Below are 14,856 nucleotides of genomic sequence, written 5' to 3' on the forward strand. Positions count from 1 at the left end.
CGTCAGAATCGTAATCCGAAACTGATAACACCTGTGATAAGTGAGCTAAAGTACTGAAATAAAATCAGCTGCAGGTAAACCTACTTCCTCGTTTTCTCGGAATCAAAGTGACAGTGTATCAAACGAACCAAAAAAGGGAACAGGTCAACTCCCAATTCAACTTCAGAGGGGAATTTGTATCAAATGCCGTTCCAGCAGATTAAGCGATGAATAATTGACTAATTTCGTTATGCGTAATAACGTAACGTAATTGACTAATTCCGTTATGCGTATGGCGGCTAACATAAAACTGAGCTTTCCCGGGAATATCATTATTAGTTGTGAAGCTGAGCTGGCTGCGATCTTTGAAGAAGCCTTCACACTCAAAATGGCCCTCAATCTTGCACAAGTTGAAGACAGTCTTGTTTTCCAAACTGGCTTAGATGTCATGACAGACAACGGTGTTGTATTGTTTGGAATGAGTCCTGGAAATCCGTATTTCAAATCTGGCGTCATTGAGGACTATGTGAATTACTTGGGAAAGGAAAAGAGGCGAGTGATAGTGGTTGTACCGCAGCAGCCTGCAGAACACGCGTACAGAGCCATGGGAAGCAAAGATGCTGTAAAACGCGCCAAGAAAAATTCCAGTCGACTCAAGTCACATTGCAGGAGAGCGATTGACAAGGTGAGTAAACTAACACTAAATGAGTAAACCATCCCTTTGGTTTGCTTTACCCTTACGCACTTTATGTTAGACGAAGGTGTTAGCCTAGATCAAATGTTTCGTGAATCCCTCTAGAGGTATCAGAAGCGAGAAATACAATAACGGAAAGGAATTAAATACCAAAAAAAAAAAAAGAAAAAGACATTAGGGCCATTTATACAGGAGGAAATAAGACACGTCTTATGTATAAGGCGCGAATTGCTCGTATAAATGGTACAAAACAAGAGTTCGCGTCTTATTTTAGATGCGACTTACATAACACGCGTCTTATCTTGGAACAGAGTTTTCGGCTTTTCTTATTTTTTCCGCGTCTTAAATAAGACGTGAACTTCCTCGTATAATGGTTTCGCGTCCTAGTTTAAGATTTGCGACGGGACGGTAACGAAAACGTCATTTAAAATTGCAAGTTCAGGTTTATTAATCTTTTTCCTCAGTGTGTCGGCTTGTCTAACTTCTAAAAACTAATGTAACTTTCCAGGAACTGAATTAGGAGGTGCGGTATTGAATCTACGACAGAAAATTCAAATTCGCTGCCTTTTGTTCACGTTCTCCGTAAAACTTGAGAATTGGTCATTTCACGTCGAAGATTTGCCGAAAACGCGAAAGAACTATACAAAAACTAAAAATGCACGTTCAGAGCGTGCAAAGCTATTGTTTTTGCTGATTAAATAGGGAAAATTTGTGACGTTTTCGTTGCCGTCGCGTCGTAGATCTATACTCCCCAATAAAAAGACGTGAACTATAAGTGCGCATGCCTGTCACATAAGTGACGACAACGACGACAACAACAACATAGTCATTTTGTTGACGAGTCACCCAGGCTAACAAAATGGCTTCCCAGTCAGGCTCAAGAACACCAACAAAACAGAGAAACACTTAAACTTTGGTGGAAGAAAAAGATTTCCTCCTCATCCTTTATCGGGAGCAACTTGATAACTGCGTGACAAGCGACCGGTGTAAGTTATTTTTAGTTTTTGTTCAATTGAATTGAAAGGGTTTTCAATTCGCAACTTTGCGGATGAAAAGTACAAAGGTGTTAACTGTGAATCAACAGTTATTCCTCAAGGGTGAGCTAGATTTATAATGATAACTGATAAATAACCACATAAGACGCGAACCATTTATACGAGATGTTCGCGTCTTCTGTAGGACGCGAACGTATAAATGGTACAGTTCGCGTGCTATTTAAGACGCGTCTCAGCTAAGACGCCTCTTCCAGGTGATCTGGTGACGTAGTTTGGAGGACTGGAAAGAAAAACTTTAACGCCGTATCCCAGAACTGCGCGCGGCCTTAGGTGTTGTTTTCCAAACTCCCTGCAGTATTGCCATCGCCAAAACTCAACAGATCATTGCTTGTCTACCACATTTTCCTGTTACTGAATGAACATTCAAGTGGACCCGACAACATCTAACCTCGCTTCTGCCATGTTGAATTCGAAAATAAGGCCGCGCGCCGTTGTGGGATACGGCGTTAAAATTTTTCTCTCCAGTCCTCCGAATTACGTCACCAGATCACCTTGTTATTTTCTCCCGTATAAATGGCCCTATTGAGACGTTACATGTTTGCTAATTTCTTATGATTTATAAATAGAATATATGGTAATATAAATTTTTACATGTAATACGCAAAGTTGACTCTTTCTTCTTTTAAGCGATTGTGATTTCGATCACTGTTATAGTTGTTAACAAAAACAAATAAATAAATAATAAACAATTAATAAAAGTTGCGTTAAGCTCGGTCTTAACTTCCGGTTTGTAGGTGTCGTATGCCGATCAAATGGCCGGGGAATTTTATATGTTGGACTGGACTCGAGAAGTGGACACGCATGAAGCTTATATCGCAGCTTTGGACTTCATCGTCAAGTTTTACAAGAGCAATTCTGACTTTCGCCAAGATGTGATACGATCCACAGCCAAAGTCCTCGGTAAAAATATACCATCCTCTGAGGACAGTCAATCAGTTAATAAAATTTGTGGTGGTAAGTGGGTTCTGCTTGCCGTACTATCATATCAAATACATTTGTATTTTTACCTTCTTAGCGTTGATCCAGAACACGTTTTGAGTATTTTTTGTTATTTTCGTGTGTTACCCACAACCCTTGTGGCCTGGCAATCCATGTATTTGGCTTAACATTTGATAGGCCACAAAGCGATGGATAGTCAGAACTACCTATTTACGGACATTTTATGAAATACAATTTAAGAAATGACCTTTAACAAGATTTATGTGTGACAATCGCCCAGGGAATTGCTAGGGTCAGCAATGTTGTGATCTTTGTATTTACCCTAGAGAAAGAACAGGCGCAAGTTAGAGCGGCACGTACGGGGGACGCTAATTCTCCAGCACCTATTTCGTAAGCGATATTTACGTCTGCAAGTAGCAAGAAAGTCGGTAAATTTAAACCTGTTTTCTAAAGCGACCATTGTTATGTTTTATCAAACAGAATCATCAGACTCTGAAATTGAAGAAGACGAAAGCGTCCAAGAAGGAGTTTACTACTTGCTGAAAGAAATGGCCTTCATTATCTCCAGCAAAGAGATGTTCGGGACAAACAAAATAGCCGTCATCTATCACCGCAGCTGGCCTGTGTACGAGAAATTTGTGAACGGAGACTATGACGGGGAGGCCAAGGAAGGACTGGGACTAGCCATCATCAACTATGACCTCCGTTGCTGATGTTTATTAGAGGGTGCTAATGGGGGTACCCAATTGTCAGTTAACTACTAATTTTTCGGCTAATTGTCGCTTAACTACTATTTTTTTGGCCAATTGTCAGTTAACTACTAACTTTGGTTATCTATTAACTTTTATTATCTCACTGCGATAATAATTGATTCATAACCCGAATTTTCTTTACTTCAAAACGTCAATCAGTTTCTGGGGGTTGGACCTAAAATAAAGATATGTTACATGAATTCACAAAACCTCCACCAATAGTGCGCGTTATAAGGTACACACATTAAAGTTTTCGCCTTAAGTGCAATTGAAAACAAGATTCAATTTTTACGCCTTCCGCATATAATATCAGTTAATATGTTACCTGGTCACGGAGCGGGACAGGTAAAACTCACGAAATAGCTTTGCTGTTAGGAAAAAGCTTTGTTGCTTTTATTAACAACAAAAATCGTATTTAGTATAATTAATAGAATATCACTTAACTGTTCACTTTTCATTTATCAGTTAACTACTAATTTTTTGGCCAAATATCAGTTAACTACTACTTTTTTGGCCAATTGTCAGTTAACTGTTAACCCATTAGCACCCTCTTATTAGGGAACTTAAGCAATGACGACGGCGACGGCACCGAGAACGTCATCTCAAAATATAAATTCGCGTCATTGTAATCACTTTGTAAACATGTCAACCCTTTTTATATGACAAGGGTGTGGTAGTTCCTCAAAAATGACATTGGTCGGAACGGCGCTTAATTTAGGGGAGAAAATGAAACTTAAGCGTCAAGTGCTGACGTTCTACTTAAAACCTAAAATTTGACTATTTCACGTTGTTGTTTTGCTGACGACGGCAAAGAAATGGACAAAAGTGAAAAACGCACGTGCGGGGCGTGCAAAGCTATTGTTTTTGCCCACAAAATATGCACATCTGTGACGTTCTCGTTGCCGTCGCCGTTGTCGTTGCTAAAGCTCCCTATTACTCGGGCCCGAAAGGGCACGGAGTTATAAAAAGGGGTTAGATTTCAGGCTTTTTATTGGGTTGCCATGTGGTAAACCTAGTCGAAAATTACGTCTATTACTTTTTAATTTCTTTTTTCCGTGTCGGAAAAAGTCTTTCCTGTCGCTCCCCTGCTAAGTAGTTTATTTAAGTAGAGTCTTCTGCGAGTATTCTTGGTAGGTTTCAGCGGTAGTAGAAATGCGTAGATTTTATCCGGTGGACACAGTAGCATATTTCATTAACATGCAATGCCGTCGAAAGTCATTGTAACGCGAATGGCGTTTTAGTGGAGTTTAAGCTAATTGGAGCCTCTTATTTTATGTCCAAACACGGAAGAAATCGAAGTGCATTCGAGAAAGTGCAAAACCTTGGAGTGGTACGGGAGGAAAGAGGAAATGAAATCGTTTAATTATTTAATCTCTCAAGCTTTGTTAAATTGGTCCCGAAAATGTAAATAGTTTTGACCAGTTCGATGGCTATTTTGAAAACGCTTTTTGGCCATAATGAGGGTGTTACGTGTTTGAAACGAATTTCTTGGAAATCTAGTCTGTCTCCTGGAAAAAGGTGTAAATGCTGGTCATTTTTTTTCTGATAGCAATGGCAAAAGACTGGTTAAAAGCTCGCCTAAACAATATATTATATTTAAGAATAATATTGTATATATCACTTCATTGAAAAGTCAAATTAAATCAAAGCCCCACACAAATGATCTGGTGTAATTTACTTTACAGAAACTACATTCTAAAGTTTTTGTCCGTTTAGTTTTTACCCTGAAATTTCAAACAGTGAGAGAATACTTCAGCTGGATATTCATAACCGAGAATAAAAAACATGAGCTTAAATTATGCAGCTTTGGTTTAGGTAAAAAGAGGCAAGTTTTGACCATTTTTAAACTTGTAGCGCCCCGATGATATCCAATACCTCTCATTGGCCATTTTAAAAATGCACTGCATGCGGAAGTTTGCGTTATACTGTCTCTGTGTGTAAATTAAGAAATGAAACTGATTCAGGAGCAAAACTTTCAGTTAACTTCAGCATTACTGTTCAACGACTCCTGGAGAATTTTTCACCATTGTTTTATTTAAGTACTGAATTCAAAGTACGAGCACAAGTTGCTTGAGCAGAATAAACACCGTAGACTTTCTCAAAGAGGTTCGGTTCTGGCTAATATAAGCTCAACCGGGATCAACTTGAAGGCAAGTCTGTGTACACTGCTGCTATAAGCAGTCGGTCATAACAATGCGACTGATTACCATCAAAATAACGGGTAACTTGGAAATATGAAATACTGTAGGACCCTTAAACATCTACCTCGCCTACTATGGTAGAATTCTGGGGGAGTGTATCTTGTAGTTGTTTTTATCTTGGACCATTATGGACATGTCTTTGTTTTGTCCAGAAGCAATAAGATTTGCCATTCAAGAAGCATCACCAGTCATTTCAGAAGACAACGAATTTGAAAGGTTCTCTAATATAGCATACCACAAGCACCCTCCCCCCTATCGGCTTCGCTGTGGCCAACATTACTGTGTCGGTGTTTCATGGGTTAACATATAGTAGGGAACAACGGAAAAGCGTGCACGGGCAAAACAAAAACAGACAAACAGGGAAAAATAAAAGCGAGGGGATACCCAGTCTCCCTTCATCGTTTCCCTCTGGTATCGAGCAACGATTTTTAACTGCTCCTATGTGAATGCCTCTCTCTCTAAAACAGCTAAGTGCACACAACGGTCGCAGAAAAAACATCACTCTCTAAGGTGGCATTCAGTTATACAGTTCATATGAGGAGACAGCTTGAAGACAAGCGAGCAAACAATTTTAAAACTTCGTTTTCGGTGCAATCGGAAGATATGGCAAATTAACGGGCTGTTCGCCTTGCCCTGGTAATGTGACAAAGCTGAGTTGTATAAGTGGGTGATTCTTTTCGTTCAACGAAAACAAAAACAAGTATGGAAGGAACGACTTTACAAAGAGTTTTTTCCACATAAGGTCAGTTTAGTTTTGCGTCGTTGCTTCTTTTGTAAATCCACAGCATTGAAAACTCCAAAATAGTATCAAAAGCAAATGCAAGGCTAGTGATCATCGTAAAGTCGATCACAAGACACTTCGGCATTATCAACTCCGTAGAAACTTGAGGCAGCTGAAGATCAGTGAAGTGACACGAAGGGATTTGCCACTGAATTATTCCAGGAACTTCCCCACAATCACAAGATTGAAGAATTCAGTGGCTTCAAATATCTCATACCCTTCTTTGTTTGTCTTGATAAAACTCACGTGGCCGGGAATTTTCCCTCAATCTAAATTTCCGTTTTGCAGTGAGGTGCAAGAATCATGATTCATCAAGTGTTTTCTCGGAATAGGACAATTGCATGAGGACGCCATTTGACTACAACTACCAGAATTCTTCAGCTTTTGTTTTTCGTGTGCTAATTAGAACTATTGTAATTTTTACCCAGCTGGGATTACAAAATTTAATTCGGAAAGGAAAAACAAACTGAATTCTGGTAGTTGTAGTGAAATGACGTCATCATACAAATGTCTTATTCTGACCAATCTTAACTCATGCGGGGAAAACGTCACCTCAGTAACTATACTTAAAAGGAAGTCGACTCAGCGTCGTTGCAGGACCCCTTGCAGCAGATGATTGACTAATTTCAAATGGTAGCTGACATAAAAGTATTCCCAGGAATATCGATTTTTAGTTGGCTGCGATCCTTTAGTCTTGTGTAGCGCTATGGAGAATTAGATTTAGCGCTATATAAATACGTAGGCTAGTTTCGAATTGTGCAGCAACAAAAGAACAGTGTCGAGATTCAGGGGAATAATTAGCATATTGTATTGTTCAAAACAAAGGAAAATGCAAATTATTCCCCTGAACCTCGACTCTGTTCTTTTGTTGCTGCACAATTCGAAACTAGCCTATTGATTTATTATTATTGATATTATTAATATTTACACTCAAAATGGCTCTCAATCTTGCATAAGTTGAAGACAGTATTGTTTTGCAAACCGGCCAAGGTGTCTTGGCAAACAATGGTGTTGTATTGTTCAGAATGAGTCCTGGAAATCCGTACTTCAAATCAGGCGTCATTGAGGAGTATGTGACTACATGGGAAAGGATAAGGGGCGAGAGATAGTGGCTGTACCGCAGCATCCTGCAGATCACACATACAGAGCCCTGGGGAGCAAAGATGCTGAAAAACGCACCTAGAGAAAATCCAGTAAACTTAGTCCATATTTAATGAACGAAATAATATGTATGAAATGCATCATATATTGCACTGCGGGTATGAAATCAAATGAAACCATGTTGCATCGCAGTTATGAGGGTAATTTTACTATTGAGTCGAGAAGCCTGCAAACTTCTGGCTTTCCCTATCACAGATGGCAGTAACAAATGCCTTGATTTGCGTATCAACTAAAAGTACAAATGAAAAAAACTCGCGTATAGTTCATTTATACTGTTTAGAAGGAATAAACAAATTCTCGTGAAACTGTAGGCTAGTTGGTTTCGAGATCTCATTTTTCAGAGTAGTTGTCTGATGTTTGCATGGACCTATTATAAATAATCGTCTCGTTTGCAGGTGTCCAATGCTGATCAAATGGCCGGGAAAACTTATTTGTTGGACTGGACTCGAGAAGTGGAAACGCATGAAGCTTAGATCACAGCTTTGGACTTCATCGTCAAGTTTTAAAAGAGCAACTCTTAATTTCGTCAAGATGTGGCACGATCCACCGCTAACGTACCTGGTAAACATTTAGCAGGTAATATTTTCTGAATGTTGGACTGAGTATTGTCCCAAATGATCCCGTGTTATATTGAAAGCTTGTTTGATTCATGCAATAAATCTCTTATTTAACAAACTGTCAAGACCTCGGGACGATATTAGGGCGAGATATTTGTACAGTTAGCTATTTGTTTAGTAAAACCCCGGATTGCCTGTCATTTGTTCTGTATAAAAGGCCGATTTCCTAAGGCGCGCGCTCATCCCATCTTACTTTTTCTTCGTTAGTAACATTTTTTGGGAAGTTAACCCCTACCCACGACTCATAGTGCTTATGATCTTGGCAGTTTGACTCAACACCATTACAATAACAAGTAACCGCAAAACTACAAAATGCTAAAGCATCCTTAAACGTTCCGTTCCGCGCTCCCTTAGAGTGGTTTTCAATTGAGTGTCGAAAGTAATTTGTGAATTACTTTGGTTTATGATTCCTTCACTCAGTGATTGGTTCAAAGTTCTCGCGCCATTTTTCCAACCAATCAGAGGTGAAACCAAAACTAATCGTGACTCGCGCGTGCACATTTTCCCGCGCTTTGAGTCGGCTACGTGTAATTACTTCGAGTTTTGATTGGTTTACTGGATTGTCTCCGACCTTTTTGATCAGCCAAAGTAATAACTTTGGTTTTGGTTTTACGACACTCAATTGAAAACTGCTCTATCTACTAATTAAAGTCAGGCAATTACTTGATGTCAGCTTACATATGTGATGATAAGCTGGACCACGAAGTAAATATCCAAACCAAGCACTCCCTAAACTGATAAATGAAGGAAAACACTCTTCTCTCAGCGACAAATGAACAACTCGACCAAACTTTGCGTAATTTAGGAGGGATAGCTTCTTCTTATTCATCAGCTGATTACAAGGACTTTTCACGCCCTTTCGCTTTGGCTTTTGCTTTTTCTTTCTCGACCCCTTTTGGAACCATGATCATTAGCAGTATTATAGAAAACTTGTTCACTTTTTTATTGACTAAGAGCACACAGCTAATTTTCCATCGAATCGAATTGTGACATAACATATTTAGGCAACTAGACTTATACGGGCCCAGCCTAAGTGGCGGGCGTTGGAATAATATAAGCGGCGAGATGGAGAGGAGTGTAAAAGATATCGCGCCTGGTCCCCTGGGCATCGCACCAAACTCCCGACATGTAGCTCCTCCACTTGCTACGCAGGCACGCGACCGGAAATGACGCCATACAAGCGTGCCGGCCCGCTAATAGGGAACTTAAGCACGCGCGTTTTTAAGACGCGGGCGGCAACCGGAAGAGAAAATGTCGCGTGCCAGGACAGTGGTGTTTCTCCAGATTTTTGTATTAATCGTCTCTAATGGAGAAAAGATACATAGCTTTGTAAATGTGGTTGCTTGAAAGCAAGTTAAACGGGAAAATAACTCACTTCCGATTGCCGTCCGCGTCTCAAAAACGCGCGTGCTTTAGCTCCCTAATGATTAAGTGACAGCGATAAAGAAGTTGATGCCACAAAATACAAAGGAAAAAGCTACTGCTGCTACTAATTCATCAAGCTAGATCACAAAAGCTTACAAAATATGTACCCCAGCATTTTTATATTGACAGATGAATACTTCCTGATTCAAAAATTGGTCAATGCTTTAGTATCTGCTTACGAAATGTTCAGTTCATGTTTCTTTCTTCAAATTGTTATTATTACGACAATGGTTTAAGTTTTGATAATTGCGCTTTTTTCGCATGAAGCCTATCAAATTTCTAGGCTTCTCACTGCCTTTTAAAGAGGCGCGCCGTAGTACTTCCTGTTAAAGCGCTCACAGAGCGAAACCAGTGTCTTCCATCGGCTATGACTGGAAAGCCTTTTGAGTTCCTCGTCTGTACTCTTCATCGCTTCTGTCAAAATATACTGATACTTCGGCCATTCTTTTCCCTTGTGGATTCATCAGTCCTTGTTCTAGTGAAGCAAGGATTGGTGATTCCTCCACCGACCCTGCGTGTCTCCTGTCCTGCAGGAGGGGGGTTTCCTCTGGTTCCGGTGCGCGGTACAGGCAAAGAAACAAGAGGAAACCCACTAATGTTATGCCGGCGGATCCCATGAAGAGAAGCTCCCATCCCTGGATCGCTAGCTCAGCCTTACTGAGCAGAGGGGCCACAACTTTTCCTGCCGACATCGCAGCGATGCAGTAAGGCATTATAACAGGCTGAAGAAGAAAACAAATACATTGAGATGAAAGCAATTTTGTCAACAATCAAAATTTCATTCTCGCGAATTGTCCTTGACGGTTCATTTGTTTTTGCTGTTGTTGTTCTGTAACGTTTATTTTGGTCCTATCTAACGCCGTTTCACAGTATTTTTCGCATGTCGAAGAAAAGAAAGCATAATTTTGATATTACTTAAACAAACATCTCCATAGACATACAGTCAGATAGTCGGGCTAAGGAAAAGCGCGGGTGTGAAACTGATGTTGAAGAAAAGGCCAGAGGAAACTTAACTACACGGAGGCAGTTGCATACTTTTCAATTGAAAACTAGTGGTTACAATGGTCAGACACTAGTAATTGCCCAATTCATAATGTGTGGCGTTTGTTGAAAAATCACATGCAGTAGCCAAACATGGAAAACACAGTTCGTTTTTCAACCAATCCGAACAAAGTCAGTCACTGCGACTAGCCGATTTTCCCACGCTGGGTAGGAGGCGCAATTTTTCCTTTAAGGTCTTACTGATAAAACGCGCTTTGGGCTGATTGGGCAAAACGGATTTCCATAGTTTTAGTTTTGTACCATTTCTCATCAAACTCAACATCTCGATCTTCAGAAGGCCTCGAAAGCCCAATGCGAATGTAAACTGATTGAAGAAACACCGCGGCACTTGATTTTACATCTTGTGCAAGTGGAACTGCAGAGCAAACAACCCACTGAGACTGAAAAGGTATCTTTTTCAAAGCAATTTCTTTGCAGCACGAGTTGCGTTTATACTTACCATCATAGATTTGGCAACATATTTCGTCGTTAGGGAAGGCAAGATTACACCAGACACGGAGTAAGTCAAAAACACCATCATCACTCCGGTTATAAAAAGTGGCTCTTTAGTGGCAGCTGGTAAAGACACCTAGAGAAACAGGTTACAGCAGGAAATAATCTACCAACAAATATTACTATAGATATCCAAACCAGGTAAACCATGTAGTAAGTACAAAAATTTACCTTTTGCGTGGTAGTTCTGTTCACGCTGTGTTTACATGTGGTGGAGGCGAGAGAGGAAGGACTATTTTTGAAATTTCTTAGTCTTGTATCCCAATATTGTTGGTTACGAACTAGTTTATTATATTGTTGCGAACTCCACGAAAATGCGGGGCCCGAATATTGAAAGGTTAAAAAAAGGTGCAAAAAGGCGCAATGCGTTTCGAGCAAATGCAAAGATTTATCAGTTTTTTCGGAAAAAAATATTTTGGGGTTATGAGCACTTAAATATCTGTGAAAATTCTACTTCTTTCTTTTTCTAATCCGTTTGTTCTAAAACTGAAAAAACGAAGTTAGCGCGCATGGCGTTTTGTACGGATAACAACAATTCACCGGCAGTTGTTCAAACTACCAGGCCCAAGTTGTAATTCGGCGAATCTCTAGAGGTTAAAAGAACGCATTTCTTGCCCGAAAATGTGAAGGTCGAATTAAGAAAATATGTAACACAGAAAAAAAGGGCGCTTAAACTTACCGAAGGACTACCAAGATAGGATATAACGATTGCTGTCACCATGAAAGTGTACGAGAACACCAATACTCGCCAGTCGCTGTGTTTGTTGCCAGCCACACACCTAGCTTTGGACACCAGCGCCACGGTAAACGCTGATATTGTAGCTGTACCAGATACACCCACCATCAACCAGCCGTACTGATGCAGGTTAAAATCAAAATGATTGTAAGCGACCAGTGGAAGCACGAAACCAACCCACGTGGTTACAAAGCCATTCAAAAGATACAGCATTAAACCCAGGAGCACACCACGTGACATGAGTGAACGTCTGACAGATTCACCGTCATTAGAGCCCCCTTAAAATGACAACAACGTGTTAGTATTATAAACAGTACTGGGTTCATTTCTCCTAAAACGCTCAGACAATAAGGCCGCACAAAGAGTGGGTAGCCACTAAAAATAGCTGTTAAAAAATTACAAGTAAATAAAAAGAAATATGTGATAACCAACTTATAACAGATGCTAAAGAGATAGAGTTCCCGAAGGGTAGCTTAATTAGAAGTCAAAGGAGAGAACACAGAAAGCACTGTTCGGTCAACTGCCTGGGCGAAAAAACAATTTTTGCAACGACAGACCTGACAGAGCTAGAAAACAACCTTACTACAACAATTTAGAGAAGCTTACCGATTGGAACACAGTCCTTTTCATCCAGTACAAATGTAACTAGGACTAAGCAGATGCACAAGAACAGTATGGTGAGAGCTGCTGGAGCAGAAAACTCATCTAACCTTGTTGCTTTGCCAAGGATGTTCTTGCCAAAATTGGGTAAAAAGGTTGCAGACGCTGGGAAAAAGAAATGTAATTAACGAAGGGCACGTTATCATTTCGAAACCAAAAACTACACGGGTCATTTGCACAGTTTCACCAATCACTGCAGATATTTAATGCCGAAAGGCAAAACATAGTAGTGATGATAATGATGAAGATGATAAATGGATGGCGTTGATGGAGATAGTGAAGATAATAATGACGATATTGATGATGATAATGATTCAATATGATGATGATGATGATGATGACGATGACGATGACGACAAGGATGATGATCATGATTGTGCTGACGACAATCATACTATTAGGATCCCAACCCTCTGATGGATAGCAACGAGGTCGTTTCATACAAAATCATGACAACAAGTAATTGACCTTACCGATCGTAGAGGTCATCACCCCGGCCATACAAGTGACTCTGAAGTAAGACATGAACTTTGTACGGTGTTCTCGACTGGTATTAGCACCAATAAAACCATAAGCGACTCCTCCGCTACCTAAAAGCGAGTGCAATATCAGTAGTGCCAGTAACAAACCCCATCGTTGGGATAAACAAAAAACCGGCCCCACTAACCTGCCCCCAAACCAGCCAAAGCTCTTCCAAGTATTATCAGCGCAACAGAATCGACTTCGCTTGCAGCGATGTAAGTTACGTTTCCACAGATGGCGATTATAATGGAAGAAATGAGAACAATTTTGATCCGACGAAGCTTCTTGACCATCACGCTAGCTACTGGCTGAGAGATTCCCTGTCCCAAAGGAAACAGGCTCTGAGCCAAAGACAAGTACACAGAGGAGGAAGATGTGTCTTTACATAGCTGAAAAGATGATTGATAAAAATCTCAAATAAAGTTTCAGTAGATGATATGCAAAACTACACGGGTTTCGACAAAACACTGACCCCCGGTCAACTGACCCCCTTACTGACCCCCTACTGACCCCCTATAAAATCAATGGGAAAATGAATACTGCTCACTTAAGCCTCAACAACCCTTTTTAAACAGCATTGTTCAACAGTATTTAAGTCTAAGCACCCATTTTAAAAAGGTTAGCTTACATGAAGTAATCGGCCATCACAACAATAATCGAAAACTATCCTTTTTAAAATGGGTGCTTAGACTTAAATACTATTGAACAATGCCGTTTAAAAAGGGTGTTGAAGCTTAAGTAAGCAGTATTCATTTTCCCATTGATTTTATAGTGGGTCAGTAGGGGGGTCAGTAAGGGGGTCAGTTGACCGGGGGTCAGTGTTTTGTCGAAACCCAAACTACACCATATTTCACCGGTTTCAGTTATTATCTTGTTTTTCAAAATAAGTTAAGCACTTTTAACAGCTCATAGTTTTTTTGGCTGTCAAAGGTTTAATGCGTTAGTGGGACTTGTGTGACAACTGAGTCACGCAACTCCCCACGTTTGTCAAATACTACCGTCAAAATCCTAGTTCGAAGACATCTCTCGTCAACTCTAGCGAGGAACTGTAAAACGACTAGAAGAAAGACTGAAAAAGAAACTTTCATTACCAAATATTTACCGCAGTACTATTTTCTTGAACATGACAACCAAACGATGGGTCATTGCTTGAGTGGGCTCTCTACCATACAGTACTGTACTCTACGAAGCAGAACTACATCTATCTCATGCGTTTTCTGCAAATGTTCACGCTCTTTCCTATTGTAATTGAACGTTTAGAAAGTGAAGACGTTTAAACAAATTAGTTTTCTCATCGCGTACAACAGCTTCCGGTTCGGCAAGGTACCGCTCGAAGATTCAAAACAAAATATTGTTATTAAAGGTTAATTATATGAATACTTACCGAAAGAATATACGGATAAATTGAAGTCAGAACTACGGCCCATTCTAAATAATTTACAAATCCAATCAGCAGAACGACGGCTATGTTCGTCTTGCTTAAGGCCATAGTTGCATCGGCTGTTACGTATTTCAGGACTCACTGTCTTTTCTTCCTGCGTGCTAAAATTCGCGAAATCAATCGAGCGGAAGATTTCTTCTCTATAATTACGAATGAAAGCAGAGAGGCGATATGTTGAACAAGGATTAGCGAGAATTGCGGTTATAGTTTAAAACACAAAGTGACGTCAATCTGCAATATACTGCAAGCCAGATTCCCCGAAACCGCTTTTTAAATTTAGCAAATCCTCTAAAATCTGCAGTTCCGGTTCAGAGGAACGTATTTCATTTTTTCCGCGAA

General features: G+C 40.1%; 3 protein-coding genes across 3 annotated transcripts in view; 2 read left to right on the top strand and 1 right to left on the bottom strand.

Annotated features, from left to right (window-relative positions):
• The window catches only part of LOC138045441 (uncharacterized), a 21,692-nt gene extending 16,615 nt beyond the window's left edge, over window positions 1-5,077 (top strand). Inside the window, exon 4 of the mRNA XM_068891952.1 lies at window positions 4,938-5,077. The gene's annotated coding sequence lies outside the window, so the exon portion shown is untranslated. The remainder of the gene's footprint in view (window positions 1-4,937) is intronic.
• LOC138046032 (uncharacterized) lies at window positions 272-5,077 on the top strand. Its single transcript, XM_068892717.1, has 3 exons — window positions 272-664; window positions 2,463-2,682; window positions 3,148-5,077. The coding sequence occupies exons 1-3, from the start codon at window positions 272-274 to the stop codon at window positions 3,378-3,380; spliced, it is 846 nt and encodes a 281-aa protein (XP_068748818.1). The 3' UTR covers window positions 3,381-5,077.
• Window positions 5,078-9,053: 3,976 nt separating this feature from the next.
• On the bottom strand, window positions 9,054-14,765 carry LOC138044437 (major facilitator superfamily domain-containing protein 8-like). The gene is made up of 7 exons (XM_068890948.1): window positions 14,461-14,765; window positions 13,222-13,465; window positions 13,028-13,144; window positions 12,501-12,659; window positions 11,838-12,172; window positions 11,106-11,234; window positions 9,054-10,326 (listed from the first exon to the last, which is right to left on the bottom strand). Exons 1-7 carry the CDS (start codon window positions 14,563-14,565, stop codon window positions 9,970-9,972), a joined length of 1,446 nt encoding a protein of 481 aa, XP_068747049.1. The 5' UTR covers window positions 14,566-14,765; the 3' UTR covers window positions 9,054-9,969.
• Window positions 14,766-14,856: the final 91 nt, after the last annotated feature.

Source organism: Montipora capricornis, chromosome 4 (assembly GCF_036669925.1).
Source record: "Montipora capricornis isolate CH-2021 chromosome 4, ASM3666992v2, whole genome shotgun sequence".
Classification (NCBI taxonomy): domain Eukaryota; kingdom Metazoa; phylum Cnidaria; class Anthozoa; order Scleractinia; family Acroporidae; genus Montipora; species Montipora capricornis.